The 24,734-nt window shown below is 40.1% G+C and overlaps 1 protein-coding gene across 1 annotated transcript in view; it reads left to right on the top strand.

Moving 5' to 3' along the window:
- Positions 1 to 24,734, top strand: part of LOC308090911 (scavenger receptor cysteine-rich type 1 protein M130-like) — a gene marked incomplete at its 3' end in the record, with an annotated part of 40,328 nt that extends 15,594 nt beyond the window's left edge. The window contains exons 4-18 of the mRNA XM_080436184.1: positions 4,174 to 4,497; positions 4,588 to 4,905; positions 6,014 to 6,135; positions 6,417 to 6,432; positions 6,582 to 6,716; positions 7,114 to 7,419; positions 7,528 to 7,827; positions 8,344 to 8,762; positions 9,096 to 9,123; positions 9,402 to 9,550; positions 9,911 to 9,938; positions 10,107 to 10,198; positions 23,666 to 23,978; positions 24,135 to 24,325; positions 24,564 to 24,734. Coding sequence (XP_080292310.1) covers positions 4,174 to 4,497; positions 4,588 to 4,905; positions 6,014 to 6,135; positions 6,417 to 6,432; positions 6,582 to 6,716; positions 7,114 to 7,419; positions 7,528 to 7,827; positions 8,344 to 8,762; positions 9,096 to 9,123; positions 9,402 to 9,550; positions 9,911 to 9,938; positions 10,107 to 10,198; positions 23,666 to 23,978; positions 24,135 to 24,325; positions 24,564 to 24,734 — 2,912 coding nt within the window. The remainder of the gene's footprint in view (positions 1 to 4,173; positions 4,498 to 4,587; positions 4,906 to 6,013; positions 6,136 to 6,416; positions 6,433 to 6,581; positions 6,717 to 7,113; positions 7,420 to 7,527; positions 7,828 to 8,343; positions 8,763 to 9,095; positions 9,124 to 9,401; positions 9,551 to 9,910; positions 9,939 to 10,106; positions 10,199 to 23,665; positions 23,979 to 24,134; positions 24,326 to 24,563) is intronic.

Genomic DNA, 24,734 nt, shown 5'->3' with positions numbered 1-24,734 from the left:
AATCCTTAAGATTGAGCTCTGCACTGTTTGTAAACATCGCCAAGATCTCCCTGCTTCTACCAGTGAAAACCATGTGTCAAACGGAGCTCCATTGTTGTAGTTAGAACGGTTTACGTTAAACAGTGATATGCGAGGAGAAAAAAAAGGAGAAAATTGAGTTTCAGTGTGCGCTTTAGAATGGGGTAGGGTGACCACCCGTCCCGAAATTCGCGGGACAGTCCCGAAATTGGACCCTCTGTCCCGCGTCCCGCACAAGCAGGGCAATGTCCCGAAAATCAAAGTTATGGGGGAAAAAAAAAAAAAAAAGTTTTTATTTTATAAAAAAAAAAAAATGTCATTAAAATTTTAAGTGAACTTGCAATACCCTCTTATATCTGTGAAATACTATTCTTGGATAAATGTAATTGGTCAATGCTGTATGTTATGTATTTGTGGAACGGCCGCATTGCCCATTGGTTGGGGGGGAGTGGGGGGTGGACCAAAAAAACAACAACATCCGCGGTCACAGCTGGTACGCACACACAGGTACAACTACACAGTGTCATCGCTGCGCGGCAAAAATCCAAAGCGAAAATGGAGGAAACAGAAACAGTGGAAACTCCTGGCCCTGCTGCTAAGAAAAAAAGGATCTGCTCATACAATAGAGACTGGGAGAGGAAATATACATATCTGATATCTGTGTCAAACGACCCACACAAGGCAGAGTGTACAGTTTGTCGGAGGAACTTCACAATCACCCATGGAGGAGAAAATGATGTTAAGAGGCATGGTGACGGTGAAGCTCACAAAAAAAATTTACAGCTAAGAAAGGCCAACACTAGCTTGACAAGCTTTTTTTCAACCCAAAAAGACAGCAACATAGATAAAGTCACAGCAGCAGAGGTAACCAGTGTGTACCATAACGTGCAGCATGGCTTATCATACAGATCTGGTGATTGTGGATCCAAACTTTTTCCTGTCATGTTCCCTGACTCAGAGATAGCTAAGAAGATAGGTTGTGGGCGCACAAAGAGTGCTGCAATTGTTACTGATGTTCTCGGACCTGCGTCTGTGGAGACATGCTTGCAACAGTTAAATACACCGCTGGCTGCTGACAAACCAGATTCTCTTCCTTTTTTTTCAATTGCATCTGACGCATCAAATCACGGCACTACCAAACTATTCCCTCTAGCAGTGAGGTTTTACACCCCAGAACATGGCGTGCAGAACAAGGTACTGGACTTTTATGATGACCACAAAGAAGACTCTGATGCCATATTTAACCAGGTTGTTTCAAGGCTGCAGGAGATGAACCTGGGGTTAGATCGGGTGTCTGCATACTCAGCAGATAACGCCAGCGTGAATTATGGGGTACATAAATCTGTATATAAAAAGTTGAAAGACAAGAATGGTGCTATCATCAAAGCCAACTGCGTGGCCCACATTCTGCATAACTGTGGGAGGAATGCAGGTGACAAGCTTAAAGTGGATGTTGAGGCTGTTGTCACGAAAATATACGGCCACTTTTCAGTATCGGCTAAACGAGTCCAAGAATTGAAAGACATTTTTGATTTTGTGGAGGAGGAGTATATGACACTCTACAGGCACGTACCAACACGGTGGCTCAGTCTGTGGCCAGCTGTCAAACGACTTAATGACTGCTGGCCTGCTGTCAAAAGTTATTTTTTGTCTCTTGGAGAAGATAAGTGCCCAGTGGCTCTTTGGAAGTTTTTTGCGAATGATGAGGATGGCGAGGGAGTGCCTTGTGAACTCCAGGCATACATAGCGTTTTTACAGAATAGCTTAAAGCTGTTTTATGATGCTGTGCTTGAAGTTGAGGGGAATGAGACAACTGTCTGTGAGCTTTTTCCTCTCATGACAAATCTAAAACTGAAACTTGAACAACGGTTAAAGGATCGTTTCTTTGGATTTGAGACAAGAGAGCTCCTGCAGAGCTTCCCTACCGCACAGGCTGCTGCGATTGAAAAGGACCTTCTCAAGTTCTATGAGAGTTCACTCACTTACCTTAACAAATGGTTTGATTTCTCTGATCAGAATTACATGAAACACGTCGCATGCTTGGCTGTCAAGAGAGAATTCAGCTTCCAAGAGCTCTGCGGAGCAGCTGAAGCTCTTAACATGACCAAACAACTGGATATGGACCTCCTTTATGATGAGTTTAGTGTTATGCTCCCACGGATGAGAGAACTCGCAGTGACAAAAGATTCTGTTGCATCAAAGTGGACAGCATTACTGAAGCATGCAATGATGCCAAACATGACAGCTTTATTGTCCTTCATGTTGAGTATCCCAGTCACCAACGCTTTCGTGGAGAGACTGTTTTCACTGATGGTGGGGGCTTGGACCAATGATAGGAATCGCTGCAGCATAGATCTAATCAAGAGTGAAATTCAAGTTAAAGTGAACTACAGCCAGGAATGCCAGGAATTTTACAAGTATGTACTGAAGGAGAAGACCCTGCTAGATGCTGCCCGTTCCAACAAGAAGTACAAGTTCAAGGCCAAGTAGTAGATCGAATAAAGGTAAGCTAACTTTCTACATGTGTGTGTGAAAAGCTACAGTACTTGGTCGCCTATTGCTGTTATTAATTCATTTCAACTAAATAGGCGTCTCTCTCTCTCTCTCTCTCCCCCCTCTCTCTCGCTGACTCACTCGCTCGCTTTCTCTCTCTCTCTCTCTCTCTCTCTCTCTTTCTCTCTCTCAGACCCCCCACCCTGCCTGGCCGTGTCGTGTCGTGTCTCTCTTTGTCCATGGTGCTGAAGTCTGAAGATTTTTTTTTTATGATTGTTTTACATATCTACAGTATATCTTTTTACTGTAGTTTACACAGATATTTGTGTCTTATAGGATTGCCTTGCTAGGACTGCCTTATTTTGACGGTGACCGTACTTACTGCTCCATTGATAAATGCGGACTTTGTGGAGCTTCATTGTGCTGTTAATTGCCAATTTGCAATAGTAGAAACACTGTAGGCTATACTTTATTCTATCTGTAACAATGTGATGTTTTGATGAACACTTTTGATGAACACTCCAGTTGTTGTTTGCTTTAATAAACAATGATTAGTATTTGAGAAACGGTCTAGTTGTTGTCTAATATAATCCACAAAATACATTAGTATAAACCCATTTTGTTTGAATATTTTATTAGGCAGAAATTGTTTTTTGTGATAATAAATTGGTTAAATCAGGCAAAAATATGAATTAAATAACATAATACCTAACTCCCTAATCCTAACCCTAAAACCAAAATAAAGAAACCATAAACTGGAAAAAAAACTAACCCAATCCGCCCAGAACCGCGGAAAAAACGAACCCAATCCGCCCAGAACCGCGCTGCGCGCGCGTGCATGCGTCCCGCGATGTCCCGCGACACGTGGTTAATCTGTCCCTCAATGGTCCTGTTTGGAGGTGGTCACCCTAGAATGGGGGCCGACGGGATCGGCAAAACGGGATCCCGAATAATTCCGCTTCCAGTGGTGTTACAATGAAATGTGCCGTACTAAAAATTTTTTTTTTTTTAAATCGGAAAAAAAGGAAAAAACACCACTTCGCGTAGATCTACGCGATTGGCACGTGGCGGCTTTAAATATGTTCGCGTAGATCTACACGATTGGCACTCAATGTGTTAATGTAAAAATATATGTTAGAGAACCTTATAAGCATATAGGTGGACACTACAGTACTCAGGTGGACACCACAGTACTCATATTACAAGTACATTTTGCAGATCATTATACCCATCTGATGCAGCCTATTTTTATGCTAATGCAGTGCAATTTTATGGTTTATTTTGGCTTTTTAAGTGATTTCCAATAATAAATAAACATAATTTTGCATATAGCAAGCATATTTTCCAACTCCCATGTTAATAGGGGTATACAATAATTGCAAAATATACCTCTAAGATACATTAGAACAGATAAAAAACTGAATTGATTTGGTCTAGAGATAGAAAAGGAGAGGGCCAGGTACAGACCCAAATTCAAAGTCTTTTTTTATGAATCTATATTTACTTTTGGTTGTTTAAAATAATCTTTTAAATTATAATTATTCTCTCTCATGATATAATGCACAAGATGGGACACTAATAAATTAAATTTCTTCCAAATAATTCTCTCTCTCTCTCTCTCTCTCTCTCTCTCTCTCTCTCTCTCTCTCTCTCTCTCTTCAGAGTCTGTGAGGTTGGTGAATGGGACTGGTTTGTGTTCAGGAAGAGTGGAGGTGATGTCTAATGAGTCGTGGGTCTCAGTGTGTGAAGGTGACTTTGACCAGCAGGATGCAGAGGTGGCCTGTAGGGAGCTTGGTTGTGGGGCCCCTTCAGTCCTCCAGGGGGCGCTATATGGGGAAGATAATAATTTTGGTCCACACACAATGTGGACCAAAGAGTTCCAGTGTGAAGGCAATGAGTCTGTTCTCCTGGACTGTGGAACCTCAAACTCAACTAGAAACAGCTATTCACCTAACAAGACCGTTGGACTCACCTGCTCGTGTTCAGGTAGGACAAGCTACACTTTGGAATATTTTTTTTATTAAAATAAAAGTAATATTACTCTTTAGTAATGTTTACTCTCTTGACTCTTTACAGTGGTTGATGATGTCAGGTTGGTAGGAGGAACCAGTAACTGTACTGGTATACTGCAGATGAAACACCAGGGAGAGTGGAGACCAGTGGATGGTGGGTTTCACTGGAACCTGAAGTCATCATCTGTAGTGTGTAGACAGCTGGCCTGTGGCTCTGCTGTTTCAACAGAAAGGAGTTCTGGTTTTACACATGAACCTGTATGGAGGATTACACCTTACTGTGTTGGGTCTGAGTCTTCACTGAGTGACTGTGTCATAATGGAGACTTCTCATATCACACGGAAAGGTTTGATTATAGGCAAACCCATAGTGATCTGTTCAGGTAACACAATGATAGCAGTCTTTACAGTCTCTCATTTAATCTGTTATTGGCTATTGGGGAAAATCTGATGATGATGATGAGGATGATTTTGTTGATGATGAATAGCTGTATGAATAGTTGTTTCTTTGTTCCTCTATTCTTCATTTATTTATGCTGTGTGTTTTGATTTATTGATTATATATTTCCATCGTGTATTTATTTATGTATTTTACAATGGGTATATATTGTTATTTTTCTTTCTATCTATGCGTTTAGGGTTTCAGTAAATGACTTTTGATTAATTGATTCAATACTTTATTAACTCTCTCAGTGCCAAGCCCCGAGTTATCCCGAGTTTTCTCTGAATACACTCCCTGCCAGAACGAGAAATCCTGAGTTTTTACTTTTTACTGTGGTCGCGCTATTCTGTTTATTTTTCATGATCACTTTCGCTTTCTGATTCCTTCAGACTCATTGGGTTCCGGTTTCATGACGCAGATTCCGTTTCCGGTTCTCTTTTTTTTTCCGCAGTCATTTTTGGCCAGAATAGGGAAAGTCACGGTTTTTCACACGGTATAAAAAACGAACGGAGAGGTCAACTTCTATTCTCTTTGGTCTGGGTGACTAACAGTCATCGTAGTCGTGTATCACATCTTAATTTAGCCCGATCAGCGATTGTCGAAAAGGTTACATCCGGTTTATCACCGGATGTGACGTAAGCCTGTTTGGGAGGGGGCGAGCGATTCAACGAGATGATCAATGTGTCGATTTGCTGCTCTCTACTGGTAGAACTGTCGTATGGGTTTAAAAACCCAATCAGATAATTTATTTGAATGACAAATTACTAAATTAAAACATTAAAAAACACGAAAATTGCTGGCACTGGGGGAGTACTTTATGAAAATACTCTTGGCAGTGAAAGAGTTAAGAGTTTGCAAAAAGTACAAAGGGAAAGTTATACAATAATGTTAAAAGGACAACACAAAAAGCCCTGAGGGCTTGTTTCCATTGTGGTCCTAAAATTGCCTCTGATGTGTTAAGATTTAATTTGCATCCATAATGCATATTATGTTGTGGATTGATACAATAATCTTATAAAATCTCTCTCTCTCTCTCTCTCTCGCTTCAGCGTCTGTGTCTGTGAGGTTGGTGAATGGGACTAGTGTGTGTTCAGGCAAAGTGGAAGTCAAGTCTAATGAGTCGTGGGTCTCAGTGTGTGAAGGTGACTTTGACCAGCAGGATGCAGAGGTGGTCTGTAGGGAGCTTGGCTGTGGGGCTCCTTCAGTTCTCCAGGGGGCGCTCTATGGAGAAGTCAATGCTCCAATGTGGACCGAAGAGTTCCAGTGTGAAGGTAATGAGTCTACTCTCCTGGAATGTGATACCTCAAACTCAACTGGAAACACCTGCTCACCTGACAAGACTGTTGGACTAACCTGCTCAGGTAAAAGACAAACTATACCTTTTATTTGGATCATCATTTTATAATTAAAGTAATACAGGTTTTTTTTTAACGTTTACTTTCTTGTCTACAGAGTCTGATGATGTCAGGTTGGTGGGAGGAACCAGTCACTGTACTGGTTTACTGGAGATGAAACACCAGGGAGAGTGGAGACCAGTGGATGGTTGGTCTGACTGGAACCTGCAGTCATCATCTGTAGTGTGTAGACAGCTGGACTGTGGCTCTGCCGTTTCAACAGAAAGGAGTTCTGGTGTTACACACAAACCTGTGTGGAGGATTATATCTGCCTGTGTTGGGTCTGAGTCTTCACTGAGTGACTGTGGAAGAAAGATGTCTGCTACTTCCTTGTACATACTGGAGGTGATTTGTTCAGGTAACAAACTACTACTTCAACAACAGTAATATTTACAGTGTCTGGCAAAACCTCAGGAAACACTGGCCCTGATCGAATGAGCCATGGGAGCCATTACTTGCTGTGTGTCTAAAACACACTTCTGGTTTATTATTAAGCTACATGTTATGTTATGATGGGGCCCTATGCCCTACTATTATGTTTAATGTGTAATACACTGTAACGCTCATCTTGCCCACAACACATGATATCTCTGGTCTTGATTTAAATATTGTATGTCTTACTCATCAGCCAAATTGTATGACTTAAAATGTACATCTCTCTCCCTCTCCCCCTCTCCCCCCCCCCCTCTCTCTCTCTCTCTCTCTCTCTCTCTCTCTCTCTCTCTCTCTCTCTCTCTCTCTCTCTCTTTCCCCAGAGTCTGTGAGGTTGGTGAATGGGACCAGTATGTGTTCAGGTAGAGTGGAGGTGAAGTCTAATGAGTCGTGGGTCTCAGTGTATGAAGGTGACTTTGACCAGCAGGATGCAGAGGTGGTCTGTAGGCAGCTTGGCTGTGGGAATACTTCAGTCCTCCAGGGGGTGCTCTATGGAGAAGTGAACACTTCAATGTGGACCGAAGAGTTCCAGTGTGAAGGCAATGAGTCTGTTGTCCTGGACTGTGGAACCTCAAACTCAACTAGAAACATTAGCTCATCTGGCAAGACTGTTGAACTCAATTGCTCAGGTAAAAGACAAGCTAAAACTTTGGTTTGGATAGTTTTTTTTCATAATATATATATATATTCTTTTTTTTTTTTTTTTTTTTACTGTTTACTGTCTTCTCTCTGTACAGAGTCTGGTGATGTCAGGTTGGTGCGAGGAACCAGTAAGTGTATTGGTATACTGGAGATGAAACACCAGGGAGAGTGGAGAGCAGTGGATGGTTGGTCTGACTGGAACCTGAAGTCATCATCTGTGGTGTGTAGACAGCTGGACTGTGGCTCTGCTGTTTCAAGAGAAAGGAGTTCTGGTTCTACACATGAACCTGTATGGTGGATTTCCTCTTCCTGTGTTGGGTCTGAGTCTTCACTGAGGGAGTGTGGAACAAAGATGTCTGGTAATTCCACTGCCAGACTGGAGGTTATCTGTTCAGGTAAAACAAGGACTTCAACAATGGCATGTTTACATTATCTGATCCGTCCGCCAGATAAATTGTTCGCACTGTACATTTCCGGAAATAGCAAAACACGTTTAAACTAGTTAAAACATAGCTCACTTCACATAAACTGTTTGAAGGTCTTAAGAATTACCAAGTACATGTCTGTGTTATTTGCAAATTCACTTCAGTTTTAGGATAAATTAGAAATTTGGAAGAACTTATTTCCTAAAGGTTCTGGGTTCGTTCCCTAGCACCACAACTCAGCATATGAGTAGCATGGCTTGGGAGATGATGGTAGTTGTTGCTGTAAATACTTGTAGCTAAAGGTAGATGTTGTTGTACGTGCTGATGGTAGGCATTGTGCTCCACCTCATCAATCCATCTCCCAGAGATTTTTTTTCGCTTTTAAGTTCTCTGCTGATACATATTCTACAATTTGGCTGAAATTGGTAATACAATAGATTTGACTGTATTGCCTATTTCATTACAATTACCTCTGTCTTGTTACAGATCTGCTGTTTAAGCCAATCATCACCTCCATAAACTGGGCTTCTGAGAGCCAGCAGCAGGGGCTTCACGTGATGGAGGGTTCCAGCCTCAGCCTCAGCTGTTCCATCAAGTCACAGTACCAAGGAGGCTTCTTCCACCTCACCTTCACTGGATCCAACACAACACACACCTACACCAAGCCAGCTGTCAATGACTCTGCCGACTTCCTGTTTCCTGCAGTAGACATCACTGTATACAACACAACACACAATCTCACTGTATACAACACAACACACAACCTTACTGTATACAACACAACACACAATCTCACTGTATACAACACAACACACAATCTCACTGTATACAACACAACACACAACCTTACTGTATACAACACAACACACAATCTCACTGTATACAACACAACACACAACCTTACTGTATACAACACAACACACAACCTTACTGTATACAACACAACACACAACCTTACTGTATACAACACAACACACAACCTTACTGTATACAACACAACACACAACCTTACTGTATACAACACAACACACAACATCACTGGATCCGACACAACACACAACCTTACTGTATCCAACACAACACACAACATCACTGGATCCGACACAACACAAAATCACATGCAGACAGCTGTCAATCAATCTGCCACCTTCCTGTTTTCTTCAGCAAACCACACCCACCATGGGAATTACAGCTGTGTTTATCACATCTACGTTTTTTCTCATCACTTCTCCTCTAAGAGCGAGGTCCTCTCCCTTACTGTCACAGGTAATCTGGATTGTGGTCTTTTCAAGTCACAATATGAAACTCAATCAAACAAATTAAATATGATATAAATTCAGGAAACTCCATGAAATATAACTTTTTAATTAGAGATGTTCTTTAAAACATTCACTGCCACGTATTAATTAATTAATTCTTCTTTAAATAACGTAGATCTGCGTCAATGGCAGGGAATGTGTTAAGTGATGTTTGATGTTCTCACATATTTAACATATTTATCTCACAGCTTCTCATCTGACATCTAACATCCTCAAATGTTACAGATAAGCCAATCATCACCTTTTTACCCCCCATAAACGGGGTTTCTGAGAGCCAGCAGCAGGGGTTTCAGGTGATGGAGGGTTCCAGCTTCACCATCAGCTGCTCCATCCAGCCACATTACCCAGGAGGCATCTTCCAACTCACCTTCACTGTATCCAACACAACACACAACATCACTGGATACAACACAACGCACAACATCACTGGATCCAACACAACACACAACATCAGTGTATCCAACACAACACACAACATCAGTGTATCCAACACAACACACAACATCACTGTATCCAACACAACACACAACATCACTGTATCCAACACAACACACAACATCGGTGTATACAACACAACACACAACATCACTGGATACAACACAACACAAAACCACACCCAGACAGCTGTCAATCACTCTGCCACCTTCCTGTTTCCTGCAGCAAACCACGCCCACCAGGGAAATTACAGCTGTGTTTATCACATCTACGTTTTTTCTCATCACTTCTCCTCTAAGAGCGAGGTCCTCTCTCTCACTGTCACAGGTAATATGAATTATGGTCTTTTCAAGTCACAATATGAAACTCAATCAAGCATACTTAAACATGACATGAATTCAGAAATATTAAGCAAATTCCATGAAATATACCTTTTTAATTAGAGCTGTCCTTGACTTGATGTTTGATGTTCTCATATTAACATTTCTCTCACAGCTTCTCATCTGACATCTAACATCCTCAAATGTACAGTCACAGTGCTGCTGCTTTTGATCCTGATAACTGGTGGCCTCTATCTTCTCTGGAAGGTAATTATACTTCTTTATTCAACATGAGACTGCACTGTAAATACGTTAAAGGGACACTTTGCCGATTTTGCTCCTCATAGCGTCAAATGACGTTTTCCGCAGGTTCTCACCTTGGTGGGATGGAATGGTGGGATGGAATGTAGAAAAAAAATTGATGCGCGCGCACACACAGACACACACGTTTAGTGTTACTATGCTAATTTATACATGATATATTTAGTTTACTATAAGATACAATCAAATCAATACAGAACACAATACAACAGCAGCCAAGACTAATAGTTTCACCTTGCTGGCGCAACAAAGACACGGTGATGATGGGACTGACATCCTGGTAGATATAGCAAACTTGCAATGGGTAGGCCTACTGGTCCAACTGTACTGGTTCAACAGAGGCAGATTTCACGTGGTCCAAGAAAGAACATGGCTTCGATGTCGTGTTTTGTGATCCAAAGGTAGACAAAAAAGTCGGAAAAGTTGGAACGTAACATTCATCATTCTTCAGCATTCAGTGTTGCCAGATCTTGTGAGAGAAATAAGCAACCAGGTATATGAAAACAAGCCCAAAAGAAAATACCTGTGCCAAGAGCATTTGAAACCTAGACATGGGCTATTTGAAAATTGCCGATCTACAAGCTCACAACGCGTAACGATGTGACGCAGTGTGAGCTTGTAGATCTGCTATTATAAAAAATCTTGAGGGGAAAAAAGTGCAAAATGTGGAATATTTTTTAAACATTTTAACACATTTTTGGTAGGGTCTCCCTGGCAAATATGTTGGCGCGCAGTGCACAGATGAGGGTCCGTGAAAAAGTACATGAACATGTTTGAGAACCACTGGTTTAAACAACAATCAAAACATTTGGAAACGAGCCCAAATATCAACTACATTTTAGAAACCAGCCGCTTATAATAAGCAGACATGGCAACACTGGCCAATGTGCTGTATGTGTTTGTTGATGTTGTTGTAGTGAGAACTGGGAGGGGAAAGTTACAATGTAGACCACGCCCCCACGCAGCCTCCTCCCCACAAGGAAGGGCAGTGCCCCAAAGCATTGTGGTCATTGTAGTAATGCAGCCAAACCCCAGTCATCCAGTCAAAGTCAAGACTTCTATATTTTTCTGGCCATAGGGTGCAAATTTGAAATTTTGCTGCTGTTATCTACTATATTATAATAGATAATTAATATATATTATTAACATTGAGTGACTGTAAGTTCTTCCAGGGGTGAAATGCTCCTTTAAGCAGTCGGAAGAGCCACGTTTGAGCCAGTTAATTAAAGCTGGTCGCTGTTGTGTTTCTCCAGGTCATCAGAAGGCGTTGTGCAGGAGCGCAGAACATTGACGTGGTTTACTATAATGTAGGACGGGAGAACGTGGAGATAGTTTATTATAATGTTGCTCGTTCCGATGCTGAAGCTGGACCCAGTGAAGAGACAGAATACCACCAGTATGAAGAGATAGATCAACAAGGAGGTGCTGAAGCTGGACCCAGTGAAGAGACAGAATATCACCTGTATGAGGAGGTGGATCAACAAGGAGGTGCTGAAGCGGCAGGAAGAGACAGGAGACCACCTGTGTATGAGGTGGATCTCTAAAGGACAATTTATGCTCGGAGCGACAAGTGTTGAAGGATACGTTGCGCTAGGTCTTTTTTTAGGTATGCTCAACACTGTTGGTGGAGGTCGTCCGCGACACATTCTTTGTCGACGGTACTTTCGTATCGTGACACGTCGTTCGCCGCTTGTTGCTCAAAGCATAAATTGGCCATAAGGAGTTCATGTCACATCCATCACATAACTGTCCATCACCTCAGTCAAGGTTTTAAACGTTTCACTGAACAAGTACAATGTACTGAACAAGTACAGTGTACTTGTTCAGTACATTGTACTGAACAAGTACATCTTCTGACACTGATTAGAAAATATGTACCAATCTGATCTAGCCTACTGCAGATAAAAAAAAATATATAATTAAGATGGGCCCATTTTCTTCTGGCAGAGTAGAGGAAAAGAGCAGCATTTTTCTTGCATAGTATTGCTTTGATAAAATAGTGTGACACACATCACTTGTTTCTTATGAAAATCTTTATTCAGTTCTTCTGACATTTACTAGGTTTATCAAGAAATAAATACAATGTTGGGCCTAATTGTATTGTAAATATGCAATGTGAAATTATTTAAAAAAAAAGTGGTGTAATTGATATTGTTTTGTTAAAATATGTGCTAAATAGCTCTATATTCCTCTCCAGCTCTTTAGAAAACGAAATTACCTTTTCATCTTGGTATACCAATTTTATCCAATCAGGAGAGATAACTCATACAGGATACGGGACAAATAAGTGAAATTGGAAGGCATGAAACAATGAAATTAGCAGACAAAATTGGAACTGGGACACATCTTTCTGGGGTTCTCTCTCCTGTATGGATCAAATTGGCCATGCTCCTGAAAATGTATTGTCTGTTTATTAAAGAGCTGGAGAGACATGGAGACCCCTGTTACTGAACAAACACTCTGTAGCAATGATTAGGCCTACTATCACAATATAGACCTTAAATATTTCACACTCATAATTTAAATAAATACACAAATTTAAGTTTATATTGATTTTAATTCATATGTAAATGTGTATACATGTTTAAAGGGACTTGCTCCTCAGCTTTTATGTACTGTGATACATTAAGTGACAATAGAACTGCAGCAGATCCACCAGAGCAGCGTAAAATATCAACTGCAAAGATTCATTCAAATGTGTGCCTTAATAAATTCAAGACTCTCCTAGGTAAGGAAACTTTTACTTACATTGGTGCCACCCAGTGGAACAGCCTGGACACTGCAATCAAACTGACTTAAACTTGAGAACTTTTTAACAGTTGACAAATTCATGGCTGATGGAAAAGGTCCTTTGATGTAGGGAGTTATTTTTCTAGTTATGATTATTATTATTATATATATTTTTAAAGATACTAAGTTGTATTTGTCATGTTTTTTTAATGGAAATAAGTCCTGGACTATATTGTTTTAACCTGTATGCTTGTCCTTTTGTATGGTTTATACTTTCTAATAAATCAAATAAACCCTATTTTGCACAGACAGCTTATTTCTGTGAAATGAGCAAAATCGACTTTTCTTCACTTGATTTTCTGACTTAAGCCTGAGATTGCCACCTACTTTAAATGACTATACCATTATCTTTGGACAGAGTTTTCTCATCATGTTGGGTCTCACCCGAGAAACTAGAACGATAACTTAGAAAGATGTAAACATGTTGGACATTCAAATGTAAACTTTCAAACAAAGCTGTACACTGAAAGACTCGCTGTGAAGAACTGCATCAACTCCTCATTTAGCCTGTTTCACTTCACTGACTGTCATCAGGTATATTAATTGATATCCAATAATATCAAATCAAATAATATCAATCATTTCATTCTTATCAGGATTCTTATCTTAATCTTATCATATATAACATATTAATTCAATTCAATTCAATTCAATTTTATTAAAGTGTGAAATCACAACAAGTTGTCTCAAGACCCTTTACATGTAGAGAAGAGACCCGACAATCCCACCCTGAGCAAGCAATTTTGCGACAGTGGCAACGAAAAACTCCCTCTTAACTGGAAGAAACGTCAGGCAGACCCTAGGCTCTAGGGTGGCGGCCTTCTGCCTCGACCGTGTCGGGGGAAAGAAGAGAGAGAGAGGGAGAGACAGAGGAGAGACAGAAAGAGATACAGTACAAGTAGTAACAATAACAATAGTAGCAAATATAACAGTGTAAGATAGTATATGATAATATAATATAATATAGTACAGCAATAATGTGTATGCAGTATATAATGGTATAATATAAGAATGTTAAGATCATATACAGTGTAGTAGTGTAGTGTAGTAGAAATCCACGGTCGTGCTCCATGGAGAGGCCCGGTCCGCAGTCACAGTCTTGAGCCGCAGCTGGGGGTCCGTGGTGACAGTCTATGGGACTGCGACATGGGAGACAAAAGAAACTCCTGGGAGCGGGTCCCCGGGTGTAGCATTAGTGGCAGGCCTTACTAGAGCATGAATCCGTACAGGGTTAATTACAATTGTACCAATGGGACACAAACCCACACAACCAAAAGGGAGGACGAGAAGAGAGAGGACGAGAGGAGAGAGGAGAAAGGGGGGAGGTGGGGAGGGAGAGGGGAGAGAGGATGACTGTAGGGTGACTGAGTCTATATACTTTGGCTATAGGCTTTATCATAGAGACACGTTTTTAATCTAGTCTTAAATATACAGAGTGTGTCTGCTTCAAGGACTGAGACTGGGAGAAGGTTCCACAGCTGAGGTGCCTGAAACTTAAATGCTCTGCCTCCTGTTCTAGCTTTTTGGGGGTTTCCTGGAGCCGTAAGCATTTTTTCATACTGTGGACGCAATGGTGTTCTGGCTGGTTTATAGGGCTCGATGAGTTCTTTGAGATATACTGGTGCCTGTCCATTGAGAGCCTTGTATGTGAGGAGGAGAACTTTAAACTCTATTCTGTATTTAACCGGGAGCCAGTGCAAAGAGGCCAATGAAGGAGTGATATGATCTCTTCTTCTGGTTCCTGTCAGTATGCGTGCAGCGGCATTTTGGACTAGCTGCAGGCTATTTAGGCACTTACTTGGGCAGCCTGATAATAAAGCGTTGCAATAGTCCAGCCTAGAAGTAACAAATGTGTGAACAAGTTTTTCTGCATCATTTTGGGACAGAACGTGCCTAACTTTTGCAATATTACGCAGGTGAAAAAAGGCATTTCTTGAAATTAGTTTTATGTGGGACTGAAAGGACATATCTTGGTGAAATGTGACTCCCAGATTCTTTACAGTGGCCTTGGAGGTCAAGGTAATACCATCTAGGGTCAAATTATTATCGGCTAATTTATCTCTGAGGTGCTTAGGGCCAAGTACAATAACTTCAGTTTTGTCCGAGTTGAGGAGTAGGTAATTACGGGTCATCCAAGTCTTGATGTCTATAAGACATGCTTGAAGTTTAGCCAGTTGATCTGTTTCATCTGGCTTCATCGATAGATATAATTGTGTATCATCTGCATAACAGTGGAAATGTATACAGTGTTTCCTAATTATCTCGCCTAAAGGAAGCATATATAGAGTAAATAGTATTGGTCCAAGTACAGAGCCTTGTGGGACTCTGTATTTAACCTTTTCACGTACTGAAGGTGTATCGTTAACGCTTACAAACTGAAATCTGTCAGACAGATAAGACTCAAACCAGTTCAATGCAGCACTCTTAATGCCAACCAAATGCTCTAGTCTCTGCAACAAAATATGGTGATCGATAGTATCAAATGCAGCACTGAGGTCCAACAAAACCAGTACAGAGAGAAGGTTGTTATCTGATGCAATCAGGAGGTCATTTGTGACCTTCACCAATGCCGTCTCAGTGCTATGGTGTGCTCTGAATCCTGACTGAAAAGCTTCAAATAGCTTGTTGTTATGTAAAAAGTCACATAACTGCTTGGCGACTGCTTTCTCAAGGATTTTAGAGAGAAATGGAAGGTTCGATATAGGTCTATAGTTAGCCAAAATGCCTGAGTCGAGAGTAGGCTTCTTGAGGAGAGGTTTGATGACAGCTACCTTAAAGGACTGTGGTACGTAGCCCGACATATTGATCATATCGAGTAGGGATGCACCAACCGGGGTCAGGACCTCTTTAAGTAATTTAGTTGGGACTGGATCCAAGAGACAGGTCGTTGGTTTGGAAGATGTGATCATTAAAGTAAATTCGGAGAGCTCGACCGGAGAGAAACTGTCCAAATATACAGTATGTCGTACAGCCACTTCTGAGGATATTACATCGGAGGGTGGTCCAGTAGGGGCTGAGAGTAGTAGGTTATCAATACTATCTCTGATAGTATTGATATTAAAGGAAAACTACATCAACATCCCCATTTAGCCAGCCTCACTCATTCACTCTCTCACTCACATGTGTTAGGCATATTTTTACTGAGGTTAAGTTTAGGAATAAGGTTAGATTTAGGCATATTACTGAGTTTACATTTAGGTACATTATAAAGTTAGGTTTAGGCATAGTTTTACTGAGGTTACATTTAGGTATAAGGTTAGGTTTAGGCATATTACTGAGTTTACATTTAGGTATAAGGTTAGGTTTAGGCATAGTTCTACTGAGGTTACATTTAGGTATAAGGTTAGGTTTAGGCATGGTTTTACTGAGGTTACATTTAGGAATAGGCCTATCTGGTGGCGACTGTTCCGAGGTCGCCGGATTTGACCCGGGGCGAGCGTGTTTTGGGGCAAGTGTTCTTGTATTCGTCTTGACAGATCAGTTTAGCTTGGAGGCATTTTTAAATGAATCCACCCAGAACAATATGTGTTGCAAATTCTCTGAGAAAAGCTCCACAGCTCAACTGACATGTCACAAAAAAACATGATGGGATCCCACAGTGGAGGAAAGTAAAAGAGGAAGAAACCTTAACATGCCCATTTACCAGAAATACTCCACTTAAATGAAAATTTACATTACATTACAGTCATTTAGCACAGTGGTTCTCAAACTTTTTCATGTCAAGGACCCCCAAATTGACACTTATTAGCCCGCGGACCCCCATTTGAAAAGATATGCCAGGGACTCCCATAAATAAGAGAAGATTTTTACGGCTCTCTAGCAGTAAAAGTGAATAATTTCAAGGACCCCCAGTTTGACATGCATTAGGCTACGGACCCCCATTTAATGGCATTTATATATCTGGGACCCCAATTCATATTGTTAAATCAATGTTAATTTAACTCTGAGAGTGTACAAATGGTTCCATTTGTACACTCTCAGAGTTACAGACCCATAAGGGTCCATTTGGTTCCTATCCATCATTTAGCTGGGGACCCCCTGGAACCCCCTCAAGTACCCCTGGGGGTCCCCGGACCCCACTTTGAGAACCAATGATTTAGCAGACGCTTTTATCCAAAGCAACTTACAATAAATGCATTCAACATAGGTAGGGAAGGAAACTAATAATCACCAGAAGTCTTAAGTGCATTCTCTTCTAAAACAAGCAACTAAAAGTATACCTAGCGCTGAGGTAAAAGTGCAATATATCAGCTACCTATTTTCTGAAACAGATGAGACAAAATAGGAAAATCAAATGAGCAAGAGCTAAAACAAATAAGTGTATCGAATAAACAAGATCCAATAAAACAAGAGTTTGTACAACTAATTGACAACAGGTAGGCAAGGCAAAGAGGAATGGTAGTGTTTCCTGTAATGAAGAAACACATGTGTGTGTGATTTCCTGTTATGTAATGATCAATCTAGTCATGGCTGCATACCACGGCTCTCAACTCCAGTACTTGAGTCAATGTATAGATACTCCTGGTCAAATATTACTCAACTACAAGTGAAAGTTGCTCTGCCAAATGTGTACTTGAGTTAAGTATTGGAGTACTTGCTTTTAAAATACTTTATTATTCAAAAGTATATGCTTTTTAAAATACTTAACTCTCTACAAGGATGGTGCCAGGATGATGTCGAGAAGAGTTCCCAATGTTTCCTTTAGGGTTAGAAATTAAAATGATTTCTTAACTAATTGGGGGCAATGACTATGACAGACAAAGGACACTAGAGGGAGCAAGAGGTCAATAAATGAATAATTTGGAAGTAATGTGTCAATAACAAGAGGGAGCTAGAGGTCATCAATAAATAATTCACAACCCTACTTACAGTATAGGGAATGGATTTTTAAAATATTGTTTTTATTTCAATATGTTTTATGGAGTTTTAATATCTGAATTAAACAGCATTAATTGATAATTAATGGTGTTTGTTTTAACAAACACATACAGCATCTTTAACTTTTCAATAATAAACATTTTGTTTTAATAAAAAAAAAATCACTTACATCACAATATATTAGTATATTAAATATTACTTATATATCGCCTACTGTCACCAACATGCCATTTAAAACAATACAAATACATCATTGTACAATTGCAATGTGTGGGGATCCTCTGAAGTCTTAGGTTTCAACCAGCACTGTGCTTTATTAAAAGCTAGGCATTTCCCCTACCACATTTACATTCAATTGTACTCTTTACTCAACTACAATTATTATTTTTTTAAACTTGAGTTAGAAGTTGTAGATTTAGATTATCATTACAAAATCTACATTAACCAATTAAGACCTATTTTATTGTTTGTCTGTTAAAAAATAACCAATGTACAAGCTCACAGAGCGTCACAGTGTTATGCTTTGTGAGCTTGTAGATCTACTATTTTTGGAAAATGTTAACACATTTTGAATACGTTTGTGGAAAACTGCATGATGAGTTATTTTACTTAGTATATGCCTATATGTTGATGCCAACGCTTTTGTATTATAATCGATATAACATTTCTATGACCGGTTGAAAAGGTTATAAAACACAAATCTCTGGCATTGGGTGAGTTTATTATGAATAACCTCTGGCGGTTTCTAGAAACAAAACAACTGAGTGCCTTCTCATTGAAACACATGGATGCAACAACCCCCATTGAGTTGTCAGGTGTGAGTAGATATTTAAATGTAAGAAATGTGTCCTTCACATCTTTTGTGGATTCTACAGTCTGGGAACACATATAGATAGGAAGGAGGTGGATCCAATGTAGTTATTTAGTGTCAGGGACCGGGTGTTTTTGGACCCATATGCAGCAACTCAACTTCAAAGTAAAGGCCGGAAACCAAGGAGGACCGTTAAACGATGACTTTACTTAAATAATAATAATGCTAACACAGGTACACCTCACAGGGCGAATTACAGGACACGGGGGAAATACACAGAGACACAGAAACAAGTAACATGACAATAAATATTGAACCAACATGGAGAACAGTCACTGACAGTGTTAAATAGTCTCTGGGGCTCGTTAGCCAACTAGGCACGGCTGACACCCGCAGGTGAGTCCACTCAAGGGAATTAGAGACCAAGAGGAGAGGGGAGGGGCTGGGGACAGACCCAGTAGTACGTGACGCTATGTGTGACACATAGTCAACATTTATCACACAAGATAAATACATTGTAATAGTTAGACAAACATAACAAACCTCCTTTTGGGTTCTCTACAGGACTGTTCAACTTCCCCTGGTTGGTTCATCTGTAATGATGAATGGCCCCTCATCACACACACACACACACACACACACACACACACACACACACACACACACACTGAATGGTTCAGCCCTGGACACATAAAGAGACAAGTAATTAGTAACAGAAAGTTGTTTAAAAAAACAGGTCCTCTTGCATTCCTGTACACACAGTCTAGTGATGTAATAACATGCCTTGCATGCTTGCTTGAAACTATTTTTTAATTATGCTTTGTTTTTTTCCCCTAATTTTTTTTCTATTTTTAAACGGTTAAAGCCCTATATTCTGATAATCATTGCTATCCACCTGTTTCCGCGGGAATTTACTGGAGCAAAAATCCTGTGTGGGAAACATCCTGCGGGGGGACCGGAAGTAGGAAATAGCGGCTCAGTGTGTTTACATTTGCCAGCAGAACGTAGCTGTACTGCGAACCATAGATATATGCTGCGAACGAGCTACGTTCTGCTGGCAAATGTAAACACACTGAGCCGCTATTTCCTACTTCCGGTCCCCCCGCAGGATGTTTCCCACACAGGATTTTTGCTCCAGTAAATTCCCGCGGAAACAGGTGGATACTGCTTTTTCAGTAACAGGGGTCTCCCCCATCTCCCCAGCTCTTTAATTGACATTGAATATCAGGAGAGAGAACCCATTTATAGACATACATTTCATATTGTTCCAGTTACCAATGTTTTCTGCTAATGTTACAGTTTCATCACTTCCAATCTTGCTTGTTTATCCTGTATCCTGCATGAGTTCTGTCTCCTGGTTGGATGAAATTGGTATCCTGGCCTGGAAAAAAAAAGTTCTGTTTGCTAAAGAGCTGGAGAAACACGGAGATCCCTGTTATTCCTTTAAGAGGTCCGTTCATGAAAGTCCTTGCGGGCTTGTTTCCAATGAGGGCCTGTGAGCAATTAGGGGTTAAGAGTCTTGCTCAGGGACATATTTCATTTCATCGACACATTTGCTGGCTTGGCCTGGAATCGTACCTGGGGCAACCAGGGCCTCTGGCTCCCTAGGCGGGCTTACTAACCACTCAGCTATGGCCGCCCTGTTAATGAGCAAACACACTATGGCAGTGATTACAATTGGAATATGGAGCTATGTAACACTTATTTTTACAAAACAAATCACTGCATACAACAGTGCTGTTTAAAAAAATCTTTATTTCTCTTTGAAGGGTTTGCATCTCTGTATGTGAATGTGGTGGAATGTTTTGGAGGACGCTTGTCCCATTGTTAATGGACAGGCGAGAATGGGTTAGGGTGTGAGTCAACCAATTTGCATGTAATCCTTTCAGTATGATAAGTAGTGAGCATAAAGCCCCCAACAGTATTGTGTGAATGGAGTGGAACGTGTAGATAGGATTGGGAATCATTTGCATTCACATTATTTAGACTGGAAAATATTTAGCCACCTACAACAACATCAGAAAGGTGACAAATAACTTCATCGCTACATTTGGCTTTTATATTGTTACACATGCACATGAGCACTGTATAGATTGCACATAGCAATGTACACAATCATTATAGCAATTTCACACTATAATGTTTCATCGTCACCTTCCTAAAATAATGATGTAATTTTTTGAGAAATGTGATTTATTTGATGCCTAAATCTTTTCTCCATGATGCAACCCACCTCCTATAACGTTGTCTATAATGGCCTGTGTAAAAAGTGTGCCCTGGGCCATTTGATTTGATGAAGTCACAAAAAAACGTGACTTAGGCAATTTTTCAACCTTTCATTGCTGAAATGAGAACATTTACTCTAATTTGGCCTAATGCAGGTTTAAAATAGTCACAAAGTAAATTGGCCTAAGTCAATGACGCACACTGTTATTTTTATGTCAATTGTCATAAATGTTTTTGTCATAAAGTGTGTGAAATTCTACTGTTGCAATATAGCCATTGTAGTATAGCCATTTGCCTCCCCCCCCTCCCTTCCCCCTTTCTTCCCAGTTATTTGATTTTGCTGTTTTACTGATTTTTCTTTCATCTTTCTTTCCTTTTTTTTTCACTCTCTTATTGACTGTAATTTTTGTGGTATTAATACCGTTTGTCATGAAAATATATTGCACTAAAATGTCCTTGCATTTTCGGTCAATTGATTAATGGTTGATATGAATATTTGTTTCATTTGATATTGTGTACTAGTGTCTGTGGTGTTTTGTAGTTTGTTATATGTTGTTACGTGTATGTGTCTTGAAAAATCAATAAAAACATTTGAATAATAATAATAAAGTGTGTGAAATGATTCAGAATATCACATTTATTCTATATTTAGTTCAGTTATTCAGTTTTCTGAGAAGAAATAAACAAAGACCTGACCATTATTGTAGGAAAATGCATGTTTAAACATAATGACAGGATTGAATAGATGTTACTATTCTGCTTTCCCACTCTACTGCTGCCATGTACAGAAAGGCATTTCTCTTAAAACTACACGCCAGAATGTCAGATTGTTTAATGCAGTGGAGTTGCTTTGTAAAAAACACGGAATGCCCTATGCCAAAATGTAAAGATAAAGAAACAATCTGACATGTATCAATAGACTGCAATAGGTCTAAATTAATTTGGAGCAAACCATATGAAATAGGTGTTAAGGTGCCATGCCATAGACATCATTTGTATGACAACTTTGATTGCGCAGAAGAAAGCCATGGTTTGATTTGGTTGTGCATTTTTGTAACTGTTTTTAAAATATGAAGACCCGGTGCAAGATGTGGACAGACCATGTTTTTGTGGATGCAGACACATGGCAGGTGAAAACTGAACTAAAACAGAGGAGAACCAGATGACCTGAAGAGAATGCACCCAAAAGTAAATTGGTCCGAAATCATACAATTATAGTTATTTTGTAAAGTTTATGAAATGTACGAAATTGATCTGGCCATGTAATGTTTTTAAAGCTTATGAAATATAAGTAAGCTGTATAATGTGATGCATTGCTAAGACTTGACTTATGACTTACTGTTATTCTTTTTTTTGTTTTAATGGTGATATTTATTGTAAAATCGTGAAAATTCAATGATTTTAAAAACTAAACTGGGTCATTCACACATCCCAGAATGAATTACCTGTGAATGGGTGGAAGACTGGTATGGGACAGTTATCCAAATTCAGTTGAGTGTCCCACCACTCAGTTCTTGAATGGCCTACCAAACATCAACGTATTGTCAAGGTGTTTCTTTGTCATCACCATTCAGGTGCAAGCCAAACATTTGCATTCCATGCTTTCAGACTGTGGACAGTTAGGCCTGATTCAAATGGTAAAACATGCCCCCCCCCCAACACACACACACACACACACACACACGCACACACACACACACACACACACACAGAAATGTGCACAGCTGAAATCAAATCAATTAATTTGTAAACAGAGCTGTGTCACATTGCAATTTTACAATCATATATACAAAATATAAAGCTGAACATAGCCAATCTACAAGCTCACAACCAGTGGTGGACAAAATATTTAACCCCATTACTTAAGTCAAAGTTTAGATCCTGGTCAGATTCTGGTCAAATTTAAGTAAAAGTTGTACTAGTGCTTGCTCAAGTATAAAACAAAAACAAATCAATAATAGTGAAAATTTCAGATGTTGTGAGCTTATAGATTGGCTATTTTCCACTATATTTGAAATACAGTGGTTAATTCAAAATGTACCTTTTTCCTTAGAAACAGTGTGTGTGTGTGTGTGTGTGTGTGTGTGTGTGTGTGTGTGTGTGTGTGTTAGAATTAGCCAATCCGTAGTCTTTACTTCCGCGATGACGAATCAGAAACCGACCAATGGCGCAGCCCTGTAGCAGTCCAGAGCTTCATTTAAAAGTGTGGCAAATACACACATACACACACACACACACACACACACACACACAGAGAAACCAAACTGCTGTCTCAACATTTTGTCTGCTGGCAAACATACTTTCTTAATCCTTGGCGGTTAAAAAAAGCTAACTTAAGGTAAGTAACTTGTGGCATTGTATTCAACTTATTTTGCTTTTTTTGTATCTTAAAGCTCTTACTATCTGTTTATTTCTGTCTGTACAATTTGCAGTTAGTTTGTGAAATGGATTGTAAAGGGGACAGTAACAGATGCCACATGTGAATATAGAGCTATTTAACTCTTATTTTACATAAATATATATTAAGAAATATGATGCCCAGCAATGTTTTGGCATTCAATCAATTCATCTACCATCAACCCAAGTGCTATGATAATGCTTTTGATTACATTCGACAACACCATAGTCCTGGCATTGCTTTTTTGGGGTACAATTTCTAAAACAGTCAAGTAAACATCTCTAAGCGTCACCATTTATGTGTGTTACAGATTGTGGGAAACATGGAATCCTATGGTAGCTCCCGGACCAAACAAAGACACATTCATGTCAGAGTTGCAGAGCACATGTATTTTGGTCAAGACACAGATTTTGACCAGAACAGTGGGTCTTCAAATCAGGACATGGGTTCTTTTGAAAAGGACAGTGAGATTGTTAGGAATCCTAATGAAGAGTTGGAGTCACATGCAGTTCACAGTGAAAGTGATGAAGAATCAGATTTTGAGATTGCTTACTATGACTCCATTGAAGAAAAAGATGACCAGGCTGAATCAGAGTGTGGTTTTGAAGTATTGGATCCCTGTAGTGAGATCAAATCAAAATTGTCCTATTGGTCGGCAGGTCACAATATTTCTCAAAGAGCCTTGTCTGCACTGTTGAGCCGCCCAAGTGGACTTCCGAGTGCGAGCAGTCCCAGTGGCCCACAATGCATGTGTGAAACAAGGTTTAAAATCATTCTAGATCTCCTGGAGAAGAATGCCGAAACCCTGCGGCTACAAGGTGAAATGTTAAACAGGCTGCTGAAGCAGCGAGGGGCTCAGCATGTGCCATTGCTGGAACCACCTGTAGGAGCGATCTTCCCACTGAACACGAACGAAGACGTCCATGCCATGAACGAGAAGCTGCGTGACTCTGTGTTCATGTCTGGAGTTGTAAGTTTGAATCTGTTATTGGAAATGGGCGTGTATTGTAATTGTACATTTGAGTTGTGGGGGCTCTGGTATCACTGGGTGAAGGTGACAGAGGGCAGGGTAAACCACTTTGAAATGCTGTAGGACAGAGTTATAAAATGGGGACAAGTGAGTGTAAGTGGTTTAACTCAGCATTGATATCTTAAGCTGTTTCACTTAATGTGGCTTTTCCTTCCTGTGACTTTTACCATACTCTCAGGTTGCCATGGTTGGAGACAAAGGAGGTAGTTCACTGGATGACGCTACCGGACGAATGATGGCGTTTCTCCTCTCACAGGAACTGACACACCAGTACAACCTTTTTGGACGTCAAGGCAAGAGGAAGTTCCGAGACCTGCGTCTTTTTGATGTTGTTTACGGTAAATTCTAG

The sequence above is a fragment of the Gymnoscopelus braueri genome (assembly GCF_963280865.1).
Source record: "Gymnoscopelus braueri genome assembly, chromosome: 8".
NCBI classification, from domain to species: domain Eukaryota; kingdom Metazoa; phylum Chordata; class Actinopteri; order Myctophiformes; family Myctophidae; genus Gymnoscopelus; species Gymnoscopelus braueri.
This window is presented reverse-complemented; position numbering and strand designations above follow the sequence as displayed.